This window comes from Dermacentor silvarum, chromosome 8 (genome assembly GCF_013339745.2).
Source record: "Dermacentor silvarum isolate Dsil-2018 chromosome 8, BIME_Dsil_1.4, whole genome shotgun sequence".
NCBI classification, from domain to species: domain Eukaryota; kingdom Metazoa; phylum Arthropoda; class Arachnida; order Ixodida; family Ixodidae; genus Dermacentor; species Dermacentor silvarum.
In genome coordinates, this window is record NC_051161.1 from 126,884,777 (window position 1) to 126,901,777 (window position 17,001).

The window sequence follows — 17,001 nt, forward strand, 5'->3', positions numbered from 1 at the left end:
CCTGAAGTAGCCCGATGCCGTACGCGCGGCGGAAAGAAAGCGTACGCAAGACTTGCTATCATCATCACCAGCATCGTATGTGCTGAGTCAACGATGCTGATTTGGATCGCATTTCCGTGGCTGCATGTTAGATTTTGTTCCGGAACTTCATGTTTCGGAAGCGTATATTGGCTTCCTGAACGATGTCTGCGCTGTTTTCATTTGGAAGGACACACCTACTTGTCCGAAACATACCGCTGTAACTGTTAACAATTCGTTCAATAATTAACGATGTTAACGCCTTTTTCCACGAACCTGTGAAAAGCAGGCTCATTCATAGCACCGCAGGGTTCACAGGTGCGCTAACGTGCATTTATCGCGGTTCATGCATTTAGGGTAAACAGCTAGAATACCAAATTCAAACCTCCCGCGGCTTCACCGAGCTGCATCGCATGCAGCGCTTCGAGCGGGCAGCCCTTTCGCTACTCGTGACGTCACCGAGTATCGCTTGCTTATCGGGCGCGTGAATCGAAGGGTTCCCAAGGTCAGAGCGCTTAGGCAAGGCGGCGAATGGTGCTTTCCCTCGCCCGTCCGCCGCCACCTCCCTTTCAGTACATCGCGGGCGGGAGTTCGCTTGGATTTGTACGGCCGCTGCGAGGTGTCGAAGGACTGGCGTCAAACGCGGTGCTCGCGACTCGCGTCGGTGGGGGTTCTCGGAGTCTGAGCGTCAGCGCAGCCGCGCCGTAGCTGTAGCACTCAGCTGTGTCAACAGCGGCTTCACGGAAATCCGGGGGCAGAGCCTGCGTATATATTTCGCACGGGGCCGCCCTTAGTGCATTTAATTGGAAGCCCGTCGACGGCAGGTACGAGCAGCTTAACTTCTCCATTTCAAAAGCGAAAGCTGCGCGAATCATGGTCACCATGAAGAAACTGGTGCTCAAGTGTCTGCTTATCGTCATCCGCTACGTGAAGGTGTTAAACGAATTCTTCCTCACGTCGCTGTTCGCCTTCATCCATGGCAAGCCGCAGCGCCTGCCACCGATCACCGACGATATACTGCTGAAACCGGCCACTGTCCTCGCCGAAGAGATCAGGACCGGCAAGGTGAGACCCTTTCGCTTTCACCGAGCCGTGACGACGTCGCTCCTTTGTTCTGGCACACATATATATCGGGTGTGTGAGTCATGGGCTTCAAGATCGCGACGTCTCTGTTCGCGATGTCGTACGTCTCTGGTTTTTAATTTCGGAACCGCCGCCTTCTTAAAAAAAAGAAAGAAGGGACACAGCGCGAAAGTACCGAATGTGTCCTGCCGACGACACCGTAGCGGTGGCTTCGCCGCCAGGCATGTCCGGCCGCGCTTGCGTTGTGCCAGCTGCTGTGCTGCGCTAACATTCAAAAGAAAGAGACCTCGTGATTCTCGCGTATCAGCTGCTGCTGCCGCTCGGTCGGCCAGACCGCGTTCGCGTGCCTTGCGCTGCTGAGATAAAGGTTGCGTTTCGGGGACACTCGCCGCTTTTCTCAGATATTCCGTTGCTTGATATTTCACGCTTCTACAAAGCGGACATGCGCGCTTCGACGCGTCGGCGCGCCTCAGCTCGTGTGCTCTCCGTACTCCTAAGTAAACACTCGTGGCACGTTCCGCGCTCGTGTGCGTATCGTTATGAGGCCGCTTTCGCTGCAAGGTATTGCTTATTAAACCGGTTAAATGTGGCGCATGCATGCGCATGCTCGTCAAAAAGGCTCTGTCACGCGATTTCAAAATACTTTTTTTTTGCGCAGTGGGCCAGTCAGGCACGCGCTCCTTACGAAACCGACGACTGCGTGCGCGTGTGAAGGAAGTATCCGCGTAGCGCGTCGTCGATTATGCGTCTTTTGGCACGCGCCAGCGATGTTGTCACTTGTCGGCACGCGCCGTAAATAGTTTATTTTCGCCCGGCGGCGATGTGATCGGTGGAAAAAAAAAGAAAAAAGACGGGAATGATGAAAAAAAGCTATAGCTCCGGTTTGTTTTGGCTGCCACACAATGCCCGTTTCTCTTTCCTGCCAAAGTGGTGAGTCACTGTGCGCGGACCTTGAAAATGTATACATCTGCGTCAGCAAAAACCTGTAATGCTAATTCCTCATACTAGCCGGAGGCGGTGAAAATAGACGCACGGGATGATCGTTTAATTACGAGTGCAATGCACTTTATACACACACGTCGGCGCGACTTCGCGCAAGATGTCCTTTTGTTTGATGCCTCCTTCCCTCTGCCCCCGGCACACCGCTGTCGCATGTGTGATGTTGCTCTGTCCGAAAACGGAGGAAAACAGGTTTGCACATTCTAGAGCAGTCGAGAGGCGGTCAAGGCTGGTCAGCCGAGACCAAGGGCGCCTTGCCAGCAAGGTTGACGTAGTGATAAAGCGCGCGTGTGACTAGTTTTCTTTATTTTTCACCTCCGAGGAAGGCGCACAGATGGAGAAATTATCTGATACCGAAAGTGAACACACGCACTCGATCGTTTAATGTGTCGAGATGCGTAAACAACATATATACCCTCTGCATCTATTATGGGCAAGACTTCCTTGCTAAACTGTGTCATGGACAGCAGAATACGTTGCCAGTGATCAGGATATACAGAATAAGCCTTGCCATGTGGTACTTGTTTTGTGCGTGTTCTTATTCGCGCGAAAATTGATAGCATGTTGCCATTATAATTGCTGTTGAACCAGATATTAGTGTTATAGAACCGGTCTCCGAATTTACACGATGAGCTGCTGCCTAAGTGGTATGTAAGAAATCCCTTTCGTGCAGCCTCATCAGTTGCACCCTTTTTGACTATTTTCTTTTTCCACACTGAAGAACATCTTGTATAGTAACCTAGCTACTTTTATTGAATATATAACTATACCGGTATTAAGTGATATGGTATGTGCTTTTGATGGTGAATCTTTTACAAGACATCTCACATATATTGTTGCATCGAAATGGAGAAAGTGAAGTGCTCCAATAGCCTTGTGATTATGAAGGACACCTAGCTGGCTATGTTTTTGTATATAGCACAGTATGTGCTGTATATAATAATTTTGAGTCAACATATTGGTGCAGGAGCAGATCAAACATAGCCACCTGAATGGTACAGTTGCCCAAGTAGGAAAAGAAGTGTGTGTGCGTGCACACATGTACAAATCAATTTGTTGCGAGGCAGTGAGTGTCCAATATGTAAACTGCTGTTGCAGGCACAATGCAGCCATGATCATGGCTATCAAGTGGCATGCAGTTATCCGATTGCTCAGAGAGAGAGAGAGTGATAAAACAAAGGAAAGATAGGATTGCATGCCTGCTCAAGGCCTGTCGCATTTGTAATTTGCACTGGCAAAATATGACAGCAGAGTAAGTTACAGCAGATCAACCACCACATTTAAGTGAATTGCAATGGCTATATCAGTAAGATAAGAATCCAAAGAGAGTTGTTCAGAGAGGTGATATAAACAATACTGTAAACTCCCGGGCGGCCAGACATAAGTTGCCGATGGCGTTGTTTTTCCTCCGTTGCAGTTCAGACTAGATAGGGCTCATTCATTTCACGTGCGTCATTGGTGTACGGCTAACAAGCTCAAGTTCACCCAATGTCTGGCTAGATAAGTGGGAAGCCGGAAAACAAAAATGAATTTCCAAGCACCTGCAGCTGATAGCTCAGTGGCATGAATTGTGCGGCTGTTTTTTTTTTATCTAGCCTCTCTATAGCTACGAGGTGTCTGTGCTTGGTGTCCTTGAAGCAGCTGTAAATTTCGCCAATGCCTCAGCTTTAATATTGTTTCAGTAGCCATGCACAATTTTAAAGGTATTAAAGGTTTTTTTAAAATGTTTTTTATACATTGGGGGATCAAATTGGGCAATTTTTTTTTTACGAGAACGAGCCGTTCCTGCTCTGATCACTGCCCACTGTGCACCTTCTCTGTTGTGTTACATGATAAAAGAAATAAAAGGTGCTAGCACGAGGTGGTAAGACAGCAAGCCACTAAACAATGCTTTCCTCCTTTTAGAATTGTGAAAAAGCTACAGAGGAATGATCTCTTAGATTACACAAGCAACAGTGCACTCCTGTTGCACAAGCAACAAATCACTTTTAATGGCAAGCTTTTGGAAAGTGGTTACAAAAGGAATTATCCCTGACATCATTCTTTTGCCAATTCTCAAGTTTACATTCGTGGAAAAACTGCTGTTGGGACAGATATCATTTCTGTATCTGCTCATTTGGCAAGTTTCTAGTATACTTTTCATTATCTTTCACCTGACTGTAAAATACAGTAAAAATACTGTAAAAATACTGTAACATACAGTAAAAATACTGTGAAATACAGTAAAGACTGTGAAAATACAGTAAAAAAAAAGCTTCTCACAATATGATGAAAAGCTATGCTTAAACTCTGTCACCCATTCACAGGCTTGTCTTCTCAGACACTCTTAAACTTCATGTTTGATTGAATAAAATTTTATAAAATCTTTTGAAAAAGTCTTGTAAAAAGCTCCTAGCGTATAACCAAGATTTCTGACAAACCCTGATGATGATTCAAAGGGATGCTTAACAGAAACACTAATTTGCTTTAGACTGCTAAAGTATCATTTCAAAACTCTGCTTTCATTAATATCACGATAAGAGGTTGATTGATTAATAGAAGAGGAAATTAGGACCAAACTAGTTTTTTATTATTATTTTTTAATTTCATGCCAACACCCCAACGTGGGTACATGTCTGTGCAATGTCACAGATTTGAAAGTACTTTCTCGTGTTTGGGCCCTCGTAGCTCAGTAGATGTTCAGCTTGATGTGTAAAGTCTTGGGCTTACTTTGAATACAATATGTAGTCCATATTCGCTGATACAAAAATTCCGGCAGAACCCATCTTTATGATCCTCATGTAGTAGATCAATGACTACGTGCATTGGCAGCGTTATTCCTCATTCATTGTGCACCCAAAAAGCATTCGCAATCTGTTGCTACCTGCTCACAGCTGCTGTTGGTTCTGGCATTGCACTGGCAGGTGCATGTGTGCTGAGCTCAGCGCTGTGCTCGTATAATGTTATCTGAACATTTAGTGAGATGTTTCTTTTTTGTTGTTGTTGTTATTCATCTGCAACCCCGCAGAACACAATGTGTCCCTGGCGACTGCTGTCTGCATTTTGTCAGCTGCTCATAACACCATTGAAAAGCTGTAGCACAAGGAAGTGTAAAATTTTATGACATGTGAAAAGAAAGTCAGCTGTTGTTTACAATATCTCTAGGAATGCTTTGCTTGACAGGAAATTGTGATATCTATAGTCTTTCACAAACGTGTGTGCCGCTAGTTTTGAAAATAGGGCTAGCAAAATTGCAGGTTTTGCATTAATTTTGTAAACATTGTACTTTTTTTTTTTTACTTCATGCCTGATAGTGCAAATAACAGAATGCATGCAATTTATTTTTCTTGCTTTGTTTTTGAGGAAGTTGAAGTCACTTTAATGCTTAAGCACTGAAGTTGTCTAGTAAAGATACAATTATTAGTTAGACATCTTTCTTAAAATTGCAGCCAGCACTGCTTAAGAAAAGGTAAGCGAAATATAAAGATTTGCATTTTCTTCTTATTAAAAATTATGCAGTTATATCATGCGGCAAACAGTACCATCTTTCACCTCTGGACGAAGAATAATGTTGAAAGTGTTTTAGTGTTATCTAGTAACACACTCACACATGCGCACAGTCACATCCTCATTTTGACAATTTTTAGGCATTGGCAATATTAACACTATTTTTCACAATGACGTGGTTGTTTTCCCTTTTCTTGATCTCTTGAAAAACTTGTTAACCTATTTACAGTAACAGTAGCCGATTCAAGGATGTTGTGAAGAAGCTTGCATTCAGCTGCATGTTGCTATATTGTTGTTCACTATTATTTTTTAAGATACTGCTAACTTACAGAAAGTTCAAACAGGAGGGGCAAAATAAGGTGCACATATAACAAATTAAGTGCTGATTAACAAGTTTAGCAAGTAGGAAAGGAAACAGAATACAGTCATTTTTATAGAGTTATAATGCAAAGAAAAACAAAACAAAAAAGAGATTGTCACTGCAAAACTTGGAGTGTTCATGAAATGAAAATAACATCAATATAAAAAATCAGTCGCATTTACTAGAGAGAGAGGCTTCAAAGCACAACTTGCTAATCGTCTAATGTCATCACAACTTGCTAATGTTAGTTTTTGACTAAAGTAGGGGGATCAAATGTTATTGCGTTGGTGGTGCGTTCTTCATATAAATGATGTTTGCGTATGGTGAAGAAGACATTCGAAAGTTTTGATTATTTTACAAGTGCACGCCCTTGAATTGGGCTTCATTTGTTTGTTCTTTATGCAAATGGCGAGTTTTAAAATTGAATCGAGGTGCCATTGTTATTCAAACCTTGAGCGCATTACAGGAGGGGAGAATGATGGGGTAACTTGAAGAAATTGCAGGATGTGAGCCCCCCATTCTTAGTCACAAGTGGGTGCTGACATGTGCGGGTGTGCGTGCTGACAACAATGAGATAATTGTGCTGATTGAGGCTTGTGGGATTGGTTGGAAAGACCCCTGCATTTTCCCCTGTTCTGGCACACTTTTCGAAATGCATTATTGCATGCTCAGTCATGCCTTGTTGGCCTCAGCGAGCTGTAATTTATAGCTCGCATTGTGAACCTTCAGCACACGGCAATAAAAAAAATAAAAAGAGAGAGAGAGGATAACTACAGAAGACAATGAACCTTTGAGAGATTAATAAAGGGTGAAAAGAAACACTGTAAGCTCGTTTGAAACTAACCTTTGCCCTGGGGCATCAGATAAGCACATGTTAATAGTGAGGTTTTATTTTTGTTTTTGTTTTTTTGCAAACTGGTGTGTTTGTGTCTTTTTTTATGTGTGAGAGAGATTGTGCTCTCACATGCTGTGGAGCTTAGATCTCTTTCAGTGGGAAAATACTGGCATTGGTCTTTTTGATTGTGCTATCAGTCACATGGAAGTTAGTTTAGATTATCTTAATCACATGTATTAAATGTAGATCTATAGGGATGCACTAATAACTATTCTTATGTCTTATAATAGGTATGGAAGTCTGGATTCATGAATGACTGACACGAAGAAAAAAAAAATGGCATGCTGCTTTCTTTTTCTTTTCTAAAGATGGCTGTATATTTATGTGGATTCTGGGCTGTGTGGAATGTTACAAATGTGCATTTGAAGCAGTCGCTTGTCAGATACGGCCTTTTCCAAGTTCTGTCTCTCATCATTGCAGTTTAACTCGCCCCAATTTTCACACATTATAAGAGCACCATGCAAAGCTGCCGCCTAATATGCTAAGTGCCGACCTCTGATGCAAGCGAGTGGACCAGACGTGCGCTGCTGGCGCTTGGCTCTTTCTTAGTGATTATTGCTGGATTAATTCTGCCTGATTTTGTAATTCAGCTCTGCCTGGTTTCGTAATTCCAGAACATTATACCTTGTCTCCTTTTCAGCACTTGCGTAGCGTTGGGAGTTTTTGAGAGTGCAAGTGAGTCGCTCGGTGGGGGCATATCGTGTGTTGTTGCATCACCATACACCGAAAGAGAAACGAGGAAGATGGCGAACTGAAAGTAAATTAGCTTCCTGTCTGAGCTCCTCTGCTAAGCGCCGTCAGGGAAGCGAATGAGGAAGTTGTGTTACTGGTTGCGTTACTGACTCGGTCGACATTTTTCTTCTGAACAGCTCAAGATGGGCTTCATTTGGCTCCATCAGGCCAATTCAATGCCGAGCCTCCGCGTGCCCTCTGTAGCCCGTTTATCCGTGTTCAGGAAAGGGGGCTCCTACATTCTCTGTAGCCCTGTAGTTTGCTTTTATAAATGGGGGTCGCTTAGGTCTTAGTTGTATATTTAGCACCAATTTAACATCGACGTTTCGAATAGGCTGCCCGGCTATCACTTGGCAGGTTGATAGCAGTCAACAGCAGCCAACAATGTCATTCTTCAGAAAAATGACATTGTTGGCTGTGAGAGCCTGCTGCTGTAAGAGTAAAGGAGTTGAGCACCAGAGGAACTGCTGACCTCTGCTGGTTCTTATTTTTGTTTGTTTTCTCATGTTTATCTGGCTGTTTAATTAATTAATTTAATTACCTGCCACAGTGGTCTGGTGCTTATGAATGAATGAATAAATGTTTATTCAGTTTAAACATATATATACAATATAATTGAACATTTCATCTGAGTTCTGCTGCCTAGTGCGAGGTCATGAGTTGAGTTCCCAGCCACTGTGACCTCGCTCTGATAGGGGCAGAATGCAAAAACACTCGTGTAGCATGTCTTGGGTTCAAATTAAAGAACTGTAGATGGTCAAAACGAATTCTGAGGCTTCCACTACGGCGTCTCCCGTAGCGCATGGGTTGCTTTGCGACGTTGAATACCATAACCTAATTGTAGTTTTACTATTTGTAATTGATGTCGTGGTATTGACCACTTCGATGCATCTGTCATTGCTCGTGTACCTCTTTGCAGTGGAGAGCTCGTGCCTCCTTGTTGTTCATACACTGCACTGCAAGATATCTGACAGCCGAGTCTTATTATTCTTGGAATATTAAAGCACAGCTGGAATGCAGCTGGAAACCGTACATTGGTTGCACATTAAAGAACCCCAGGGAGTCGAAGTTAATCCGCACTCCCTCACTATACGGTGCCTCATAATCAAATCATGGTTTTGGCACGTAAAAACCCAGAATTTTTTTTTTTTTTTTTGTGAGTTACCATTGTGATTTTCATAAGTTTTGTGAATGTGGCATTACTACGTGAACATGTACAGCGCATATATGCATTTCACAGTTCCGCACTAAATTATCCGTTATTTTTTCTGGTTTCTTTCCCGCTCATTCTTTCGTGCAAGGTTCTGCAAAACTAGCTACATTACAGTGCCTCCCTAGGTCTTTGTCTCTTGAACACTCGTAACAGACAGGAAACACAAGCAGCAGTGATGCAGATTTCTAGTGTAAGTGTATAGTAGTAATAAAAATGTCAAAATATTGCCACGCTCATATTTTCACTGCAGGGAATCCAAACTGGCCTCCCAGAGTTAAACAGAGGAACGTTCAAAATGAGGTACCGTTCAGCTATGTCTGTGGGCCATTTTCGTCTTGCACGCTGATCTCGACATGGGCGGCATGATGACGTCCAATATTTAGTGTAGCCGGACAAGTCCACAGCAAGTCTGATGTGTCTGCAGGTTCCATGTCTTGATGCCAGAGGGGGCAGCTAATCGTGGATTCGTTGGGTTCACCAGCACCGCTGTTTCGATTCTTTCACTTTTCTGTGACGTGAAGTGGTAGGGTGACACCTAAATGAAGTCTGCATAGCATCAGCTCGCCTTTCTTGGTCGGGCCACCAGGGATGAACACATGGCATACAGTAATTATTGTACGTGTCTAGAGATGCGGGTGGTTTTTGCGACATAAGAGGCATAGCCTGGGGTGTTCAGCAGTACAGAGATATGTGGTAGGGTTTTTTTTTTTTATTTGTAGGCTGTAGTGCAAGTGTATTCAAATCTACAGTTAAACCTGCTTATAACGAACCTCCATATAACGAATTCCTGGATATAACGAAGTTTTTCTATTCCCCGCCATTACTCCATAGAAGCACATGTATTTGAGACCTCTACGTAACGAAGTGGCAGTGGGAGACCCCCTTGAAATAACGAATTTTCTCTGCCGACAACCTAGAGATTTTGTGCCAAATTTTGTCATATATGCGACTTCCTGATTCAAACCTGATCCCGCCGGCGGGCTTGCTGCAGCTGGCCTAGCCCACCAAGCCGGCACTCTCCTTTTCCATTCTACCAATTTAGTTAAACATTGAATGTTTACAAGTTTATATGGCTGATAAAACTACTATCCTTACTTCGTATTGTCTGCTAATTTGCCGTCGCAATCGATGCTTCGCCTTTCGGGCAAAACTGGGACTTTTTTCTTCATCGCAACTTTAGTGTATTGGGAGTAAATCTTGAGCGATAGTTGGATTTCTACATGAAAGCATAAGTTGCGCGGTACTGCAAAGGATTTTTTTTTCCTCTCTTTTGGTCACGGAAAACGGGTGCGCGTTACAATCGAGGGCGCGTTAGAATCGAGTAAATACGGTAAGCGTTTCTTTTTCGAATTTTCGTGCCGAACCTACATATAACGAATTCCTCTTTATAACGAAGTTTTTGGGGAATTTGTCAATTTCGTTATATCCAGGTTTACCTGTAATATCATCATTATTGCAAAGCTGGGTTCTACATTCAACATTATAGGCAGTATCATTGCAGTAAGAGTGACCCCGAAGCTCCAGCAATGGACAACTCTGACGTATTGCAAGACAAAAGTGGATTTGAGTCTACCTGGTAGACAATGCAGTGAACTGCATTGTACAACTTTGATGCACCAGTAAATAGAGGACGCTGTTTCCCCACCAGGTTTGAAGCAATGCATGAGGTTGCCATAGTAACAACGTGATCATTCTTGCAAGTCGGCAATGAGCCACGTAAGTGAGTTCTTGCAAGTGCCTGTTAACTGGGAGAACAGCTACCAGATTTAGCGGTCGTGCCAATCTTCTGCACTGTGATCCTTCATAATATTTTTCTTGGGTATAGCTACATTCTTGTCAAGGTTCACCACGCTGTTTAGAAGCAAGTGGTGTTGTATGCCAAGCACATGTGCAGTGTTCACTGACAGGATGCAGCTTTCAATTCTGCAATTACTCTGAGCATGTTAACAGCAGATGGGACCATGCTGATAGCTGCTGGTAGAATGAAGGACAGACTAAGCACATATTTTAGTCGAGCACCCGTGTTTCAGTAACGCCCTTGCTGAAGTTTAGAGGCTTATTTATTTTTTTTTTTTTTTTTTATGTGCACAGGCACCGATGTGGCACTGTTGCTGTGTGCAATTTTCCACCTGTGGCAAGCAGGTTGGAATTTTTGTTCGTCAAGGCCAACTTCTTGACAGATTCTAAATGCATGAGCTTGCGATCCTTCTAGCATTGCAGCTTCCCTATTTGCATATACTTATACTCGCATTTTCCAGTTCAGCACACTTTCGTTGTTTATCCAGAAAGTAGTTTTTTTTTTTTTTTTTTTTTTTTTTTACTGACTGTTTATGTTCATGTCAGACTTCTCCAGTTTATTTGGAGAGAGGGAAGCAGGCAATTTGCATAAACTCTGACTGGTTTTTCACTCACCGGTATGGTAGTAACATCGACGGCAATTGTCTTCCATTTCATCTATGTTTTATCAACAAAAAAGAGCTGCATCAAAAAAGTTTAAAGACAGTGATGCTGAGCTACTGCTATCATGATATGCATGTAGCACTTGTAAGCATTCATAAATGTGTTTGCAAGAAGAATCTTGGCACTGGCTACGGTTGGCTCATAATTGGCAGAGGCTCAGTGCAAGTGACGTGTGGACAAGATGAATAAAGTGCACATCTCCCAGGTCTGTGCACATGCTACTGCTTACAGATCATACATACGATCATGCGTGGGTAGCTTTGAGGCACAGCACTCCAATGTACTCGTTCGGTCACAGTGTACACACTTGTGTGCACAACTTATTTTTGCCACTTCTTCTCTTGTATGGTGGCAAGGAAAAGAAAACGCCATGCACACTGAGCTTCAGGTAAACATAACCCTCCAGCATACTCAATGCAGCTCCATTTGACTTCAGTGCACCGAGTGTTGCTGTAGGCCCACCATTCTTCACAGAACCTTCAACACAATCTGTTCCATTAGCAATGAGAGAATAAGTTTTCCTTTGTTGTAATGCTTTGGGCCACTGACTAACTTGTTCACATGCTTTGAGCCGGACTTCTATTACTATTATCAGTATGAAGAAACATGACACATCATCATCATCAGTCTATATTTATGTCCACTGCAGGATGAAGGCCTCTCCCTGTGATCTCCAATTACCCCTGTCTTGCGCTAGCTGATTCCAACTTGCGCCTGCAAATTTCCTAACTTCATCACCCCACCTAGTTTTCTGCTGTCCTCGACTGCGCTTCCCTTCTGTTGGTATCCATTCTGTAACTCTAATTATTGGTCCACCGGTTATACATCCTATGCATTACATGGCCTGCCCAGCTCCATTTCTTCCGCTTAATGTCAACTAGAATATCGGCTATCCCTGTTTGCTCTCTGATCCACACCGCTCCCTTCCCGTCTCTTAACGTTAGGCCTAACATTTTTCGTTCCATCGCTCTTTGTGCGGTCCTTAATTTGTTCTCGAGCTTCTTTGTTAACCTCCAAGTTTCTGCCCCATATGCTAGCACTGGTAGAATGCAATGATTGTACACTTTTCTTTTCAACGACAGTGGTAAGCTCCCAGTCAGGATTTGGCAATGCCTGCCGTATGCACTCTAACCCAATTTGATTCTTCTGTAAATTTCTTTCTCATGATCAGGGTCTCCTGTGAGTGATTGACCTAGATAAACATACTCTTTTACAGACTCTAGAGGCTAACTGGCGATCCTGAATTCTTGTTCCCTTGCCAGGCTATTGAACATTATGTTTGTTTTCTGCGTATTAATCTTCAACCCACTCTTAAACTTTCTCGGTTAAGGTCCTCAATCATTTGCTGTAATTCATCCCCATTGTTGCTGAATAGGACAATGTCATCTGCAAACCGAAGGTTGCTGAGATATTCGCCATTGATCCTCACTCCTAAGCCTTCCCAGTCTAAGAGCTTGAATACTTTACTAAGCATGTCGTAAATAGCATTGGAGAGATTGTGTCTCCTTGCCTGACCCTTTTCTTGATAGGTATCTTTCTACTTTTCTTGTGGAGAACCAAGGTTGCTGTGCAATCCTTGTAGATATTTGCCAAGATTTTCACGTATGCCTCCTGTACTCCTTTATTACGCAATGCCTCTATGACTACTGGTATCTCTACTGAATCAAATGCTTTTTCCTAATTTATGAAAGCCATATAGAGAGGTTGATTGTACTCCGCAGATTTCTCGATTACCTGATTTATGACATGGATATGATCCATCGTAGAATATCCCTTCCTGAAGCCAGCCTTTTCTCTTGGTTAGCTCAAGTGTTGCCCTGATTCTAGTGGAAATTATCTTGGTGAATATTTCATACAATACTGAAAGCAAGCTAATGGGTCTATTAACGTCTCCCTTCTTATGGATGAGTATAATGTTGGCATTCTTCCAGCTCTCTGGTACACTTGAAGTTGTGAGGCATGGCGTATAAAGGGCCGCAAGCTTTTCAAGCATGATATCTTCTCCTACTTTGATTAAATTGACTGTTATTCCATCTTCTCCAGCAGCTTTTCCCCTGGTCATGGGGGGGAAAAGCTGCTGGAGAAGATGGAACATGACACAAATGACAGCTAAATCAATATTTAATTACTCTGAAATTACCAGGACTCAATAGAAGATGCACAAGCCATCACTCTGTCACCTTGACTTTCTTTCAGTGTCTAGAAATGAAATTATGGAAATGTGATATGTTTATCAACAGTCCATCATAATCCATGACTGAGGAGGATATAAAACCGCCGTTGCTACCTTGCCTTGCCATGCGTGTTTGTTGTCTTTTTTTCTTTCTTTTCTTTTTTTTTTCCATCATTTTCAAACATCTTAGAACACAAACAATTTGGTCTGGAATTTTGCTGGCAGCGCATATCTGAAATTCAACATGTTCCCATTCTGCGCAATTCCACTGGAAGTGCACTGGATTGATCAAAAAGGCGGGGCACAATATTTTTTACACGGCTACACAAAGAGGACGTAGAACGCACATGGTGGAAGACTTGAAAGCTGCTCGCTATAAAACAGGACCAGCATTGACTTCCGAGTTGTACGTCAATGTCAATCCTGTCTTTCTGTGTTACTCTGTGACCTTTTCTTGTTTGTAGTTTACAGATTATTGCAAAGCTTTTGCTTTGTGCGTGTGCAATCATGCGTGCACAAATTATCAAGTAAACCCACCGTCATGAACACTGTTGTTGTTCATTTCTTTCTTCAGTCCCCATTTTTTCTTGCGGTCACTATAAATAAAATATGCAACCTCCAGTAGCGCACCCAGGATCTCTGCCAGGGGGGGGTTGACAGTTTGCCAATACCATCTAAACAGCACTAATTTCGATTTCTTCACGGGAAATTGTGAAAAAAATGCGCTTTTTGCGAGTGTGCAGACGATTGCGCGTCTTACATCTTAGTTGCAGCACTCAAATGCGTAAGGAAAGAAAAGGGGTTAAACAAAAGGGGGGGTTAAGTCGGCCTCAGGGGGGGGGGGGTTACAACCCCCGAATCCCCCCCCGTCGGTGCGCCACTGGCAACCTCGCAGACAGACTCGCCCAGCTAACAGCATTGGTAAAGAAAAGGCAGCTTTTGTTCTGATCTCCGAGCATCCCAAAACTTTCAGATGTGTCTTTCTCATTTTGTGGTTTTGGTTAATTTTATGGTTTTGTCCTCTCCTGAATGCTTATTGAAGATTAATCATTGTGAAATCTTGTGCCCATATGCCATACAGTGTGTCTATGCAATATGCTGTCAGCATACCATGTAAAGTGGACTTGGAAGTCTGATCATTCGGAGTTATCAATTTTTCTTGAAGATGTTAACTGTTGTAGGCAAGTAAGAACTAGTCTCACGCTTCAGTTTCTAAGCAGCAAGGTAAAATACTGAACAATTGTGTTGGCAAACGTTTATTACGTTATGGACAAGAATCCTGTATCTTTGTGGTTGCATGCCATGTGAAGTAAAAGCTCGCCTAAAACCAAATGATAGCATGTACAGAGCAAACAAAGCTTGGAATTGCTGGTTTAAGTTTACTGGCCAAAGATTTACTAAAAAAATATTTATGCATAACTGTCCCATAAGCAACTTAATATTACTTGATTCAGTATGCTCAGCTGTTGCGCTATGTCCTCACCTCAGGCACGCTAAGCTATGTGTCTTTTAGCTGTCTTTTGGCATACATGTTTTACTAGCACTAATCATATTCAAAGATTTCACAATTTGAATATTCAATTTGACTTACCTAGCATGCTGTGATACAAAGCTGTGCTACAGCAGGCACCACATCTGCCGAAGTTGCAGTTCGTAAACATTAAACATGGCCGCTTTGTTTTCAGCAATGTTTTTGTGAAAATCTATAGTACTCGATTTTCTTTTCACATGGCACTATGCAGCAGCGTTTTCTTGCAACTTTAGTACACCAATAATTTATTTATTTTCATTCCATTAAGCCGAACAATCACCATTTTTTTCGCACTTCATGGTCACAGTAGTCTCTTTGCCATTAAACTCCATCGAACACTGTCATCATTATCATCTAAGCTGCAACTAATTTAAGATGTCTTACCCTTTTTGTTTGTTTGGTCATTCACTCCATTCGCCAAAAATTTTGCCCTAGTACTAGTACCATTTTTGTTGTAACAGGCTCTGCTGTCTGAAATGCCATCAGCTCATTGCAGCCTATCTAATCTTCCTCTGCTACTTCTGCTATGCAGCTCAAGAGCGTGGATCTAGTTGAGCGATACATGCGGCGTATCCGAGAGGTGCAGCCTGTGATCAATGCTGTGGTGGAGGACCGGTATGAGGAAGCCATAGCTGAAGCTGAAGCCGCTGACCAGCTTGTTGCCTCAGGTACAGTCACACCGGAGCAGCTGGCCAAGGACAAGCCCTTCCTTGGGGTGCCGCTCTCAACCAAGGACTGCTATGCCGTCAAAGGTCAGTCCCATGAGGCACGTGCAGTGTGTTGCACTGCTCTTCGTTGCATAGCTCTTAACACCAATGCAAAAAGAAATCTCGAGCAAACAGGGCAGTTTGCTTGCTGTGTTATCGGGCAGTCTATTGTTTCCTCTTTCTATTTACAGTCGATATGGGTGAAAATGCTTTATCTTGGCTCTGCAGTGCAGGCTTCGTAACCACCAATATATTTCGACTGATGCCTTTCCTTAAAGGGACAGGGCAAGTAATTTGCACAGTATGAGCTTTATTGTGCCTTTTACAAAATTAAAGCATCTTTCCCACCACAATAGCTCAGTTGTATGACCATGGCATTGCGCTGTTGAGCTCGACATTGTAAGTTGAATCCTGGCCACGGTGGCTGCATTCCAATGGTGGCGGAATGTAAAAATGCTTATGTACCATGCATTGGGGTTAAAGAACCCCAGGTGGACCTTTAATCTGGAGTCTGCCACTATGGCGTGCTATGTAAAATCGCGATTTTGGTGTGCAAGACCCCAGAACTTTTTTTTTTTTTCTTTCTTTCTTTTTTTCAGTTAAGGCCTCTTATAGCCTCCCAAACAAACCTATTGCACAATTCTCATATCCTTGATTCCAAGTACAGCCAAACCTAGATGGTATAATGAGGTCACACCCGACACTAAAATAGCCTCATTATATCCAATATTAATTATAAGCATATATTCTTTTATGCTGATATTGGCAAAAATTATTTTTAGATTTGGTTTGTTATATTTAATATTTCATCAAGACTGTACTTTCATGCAACCTTGCTGCTTTGTCCACTGTGTTCAAATGTTCAGTGGCACTGGCTCTGTCAGCAACTTCTTCCGCCTGCCGTGGATTCTGTATATGAAATGTTCCGCTTAAGCTGAGTTCTATTTGCTTGTAGTTGCCTTTTTACTTGAAATGGTGGCGAGTGTCCTGCTTGATGTTGAAACTTGGCTTTCTGTTGCTTTCTTTTTTAAAACTTTTCCAGCACTAGTGACACTAGTGCTTGAAGAAACACTTAAGACATCTTTTCATCTATGCAGATATAAGCTTAGCGGTAGCCATTGGCAATTGTTGAAGCTGTGTGTGTACACAGCGTGTTCAATACATACATTGAGAAAGTAAACGTTGGTGTTGTGATGATATTGTTTGCGATTGTGAACTTATAATATGCAGGCTTGATATTGCTTCAAATAAGCATTTCAGTTTCTCTATATTAATTTGCCTGAAAGGAAGAGCTGGATCTAAAAGCTGAGACATAAGCTTGACAAAAGTTCTCGCCTCCTTTG

At 42.7% G+C, this 17,001-nt stretch overlaps 1 protein-coding gene and 1 long non-coding RNA gene across 5 annotated transcripts in view; one reads left to right on the plus strand and one right to left on the minus strand.

Annotated features, from left to right (window-relative positions):
- The first annotated feature begins 495 nt into the window (after nt 1-495).
- Nucleotides 496-17,001, plus strand: part of LOC119461680 (fatty-acid amide hydrolase 2-A) — a 111,578-nt gene continuing 95,072 nt past the window's right edge. For all 4 annotated transcript variants that reach the window (XM_049671881.1, XM_049671882.1, XM_049671883.1 and 1 more), the window contains exons 1-2: nt 496-1,083; nt 15,484-15,703. In XM_049671881.1, coding sequence (XP_049527838.1) covers nt 892-1,083; nt 15,484-15,703 — 412 coding nt within the window. In that variant the 5' untranslated portion in view covers nt 496-891. The remainder of the gene's footprint in view (nt 1,084-15,483; nt 15,704-17,001) is intronic.
- Nucleotides 13,045-15,408, minus strand: LOC125947354 (uncharacterized). The gene is made up of 3 exons (XR_007468222.1): nt 14,309-15,408; nt 13,420-14,036; nt 13,045-13,321 (listed from the first exon to the last, which is right to left on the minus strand). It is a non-coding gene; the product is annotated as an uncharacterized LOC125947354 (long non-coding RNA).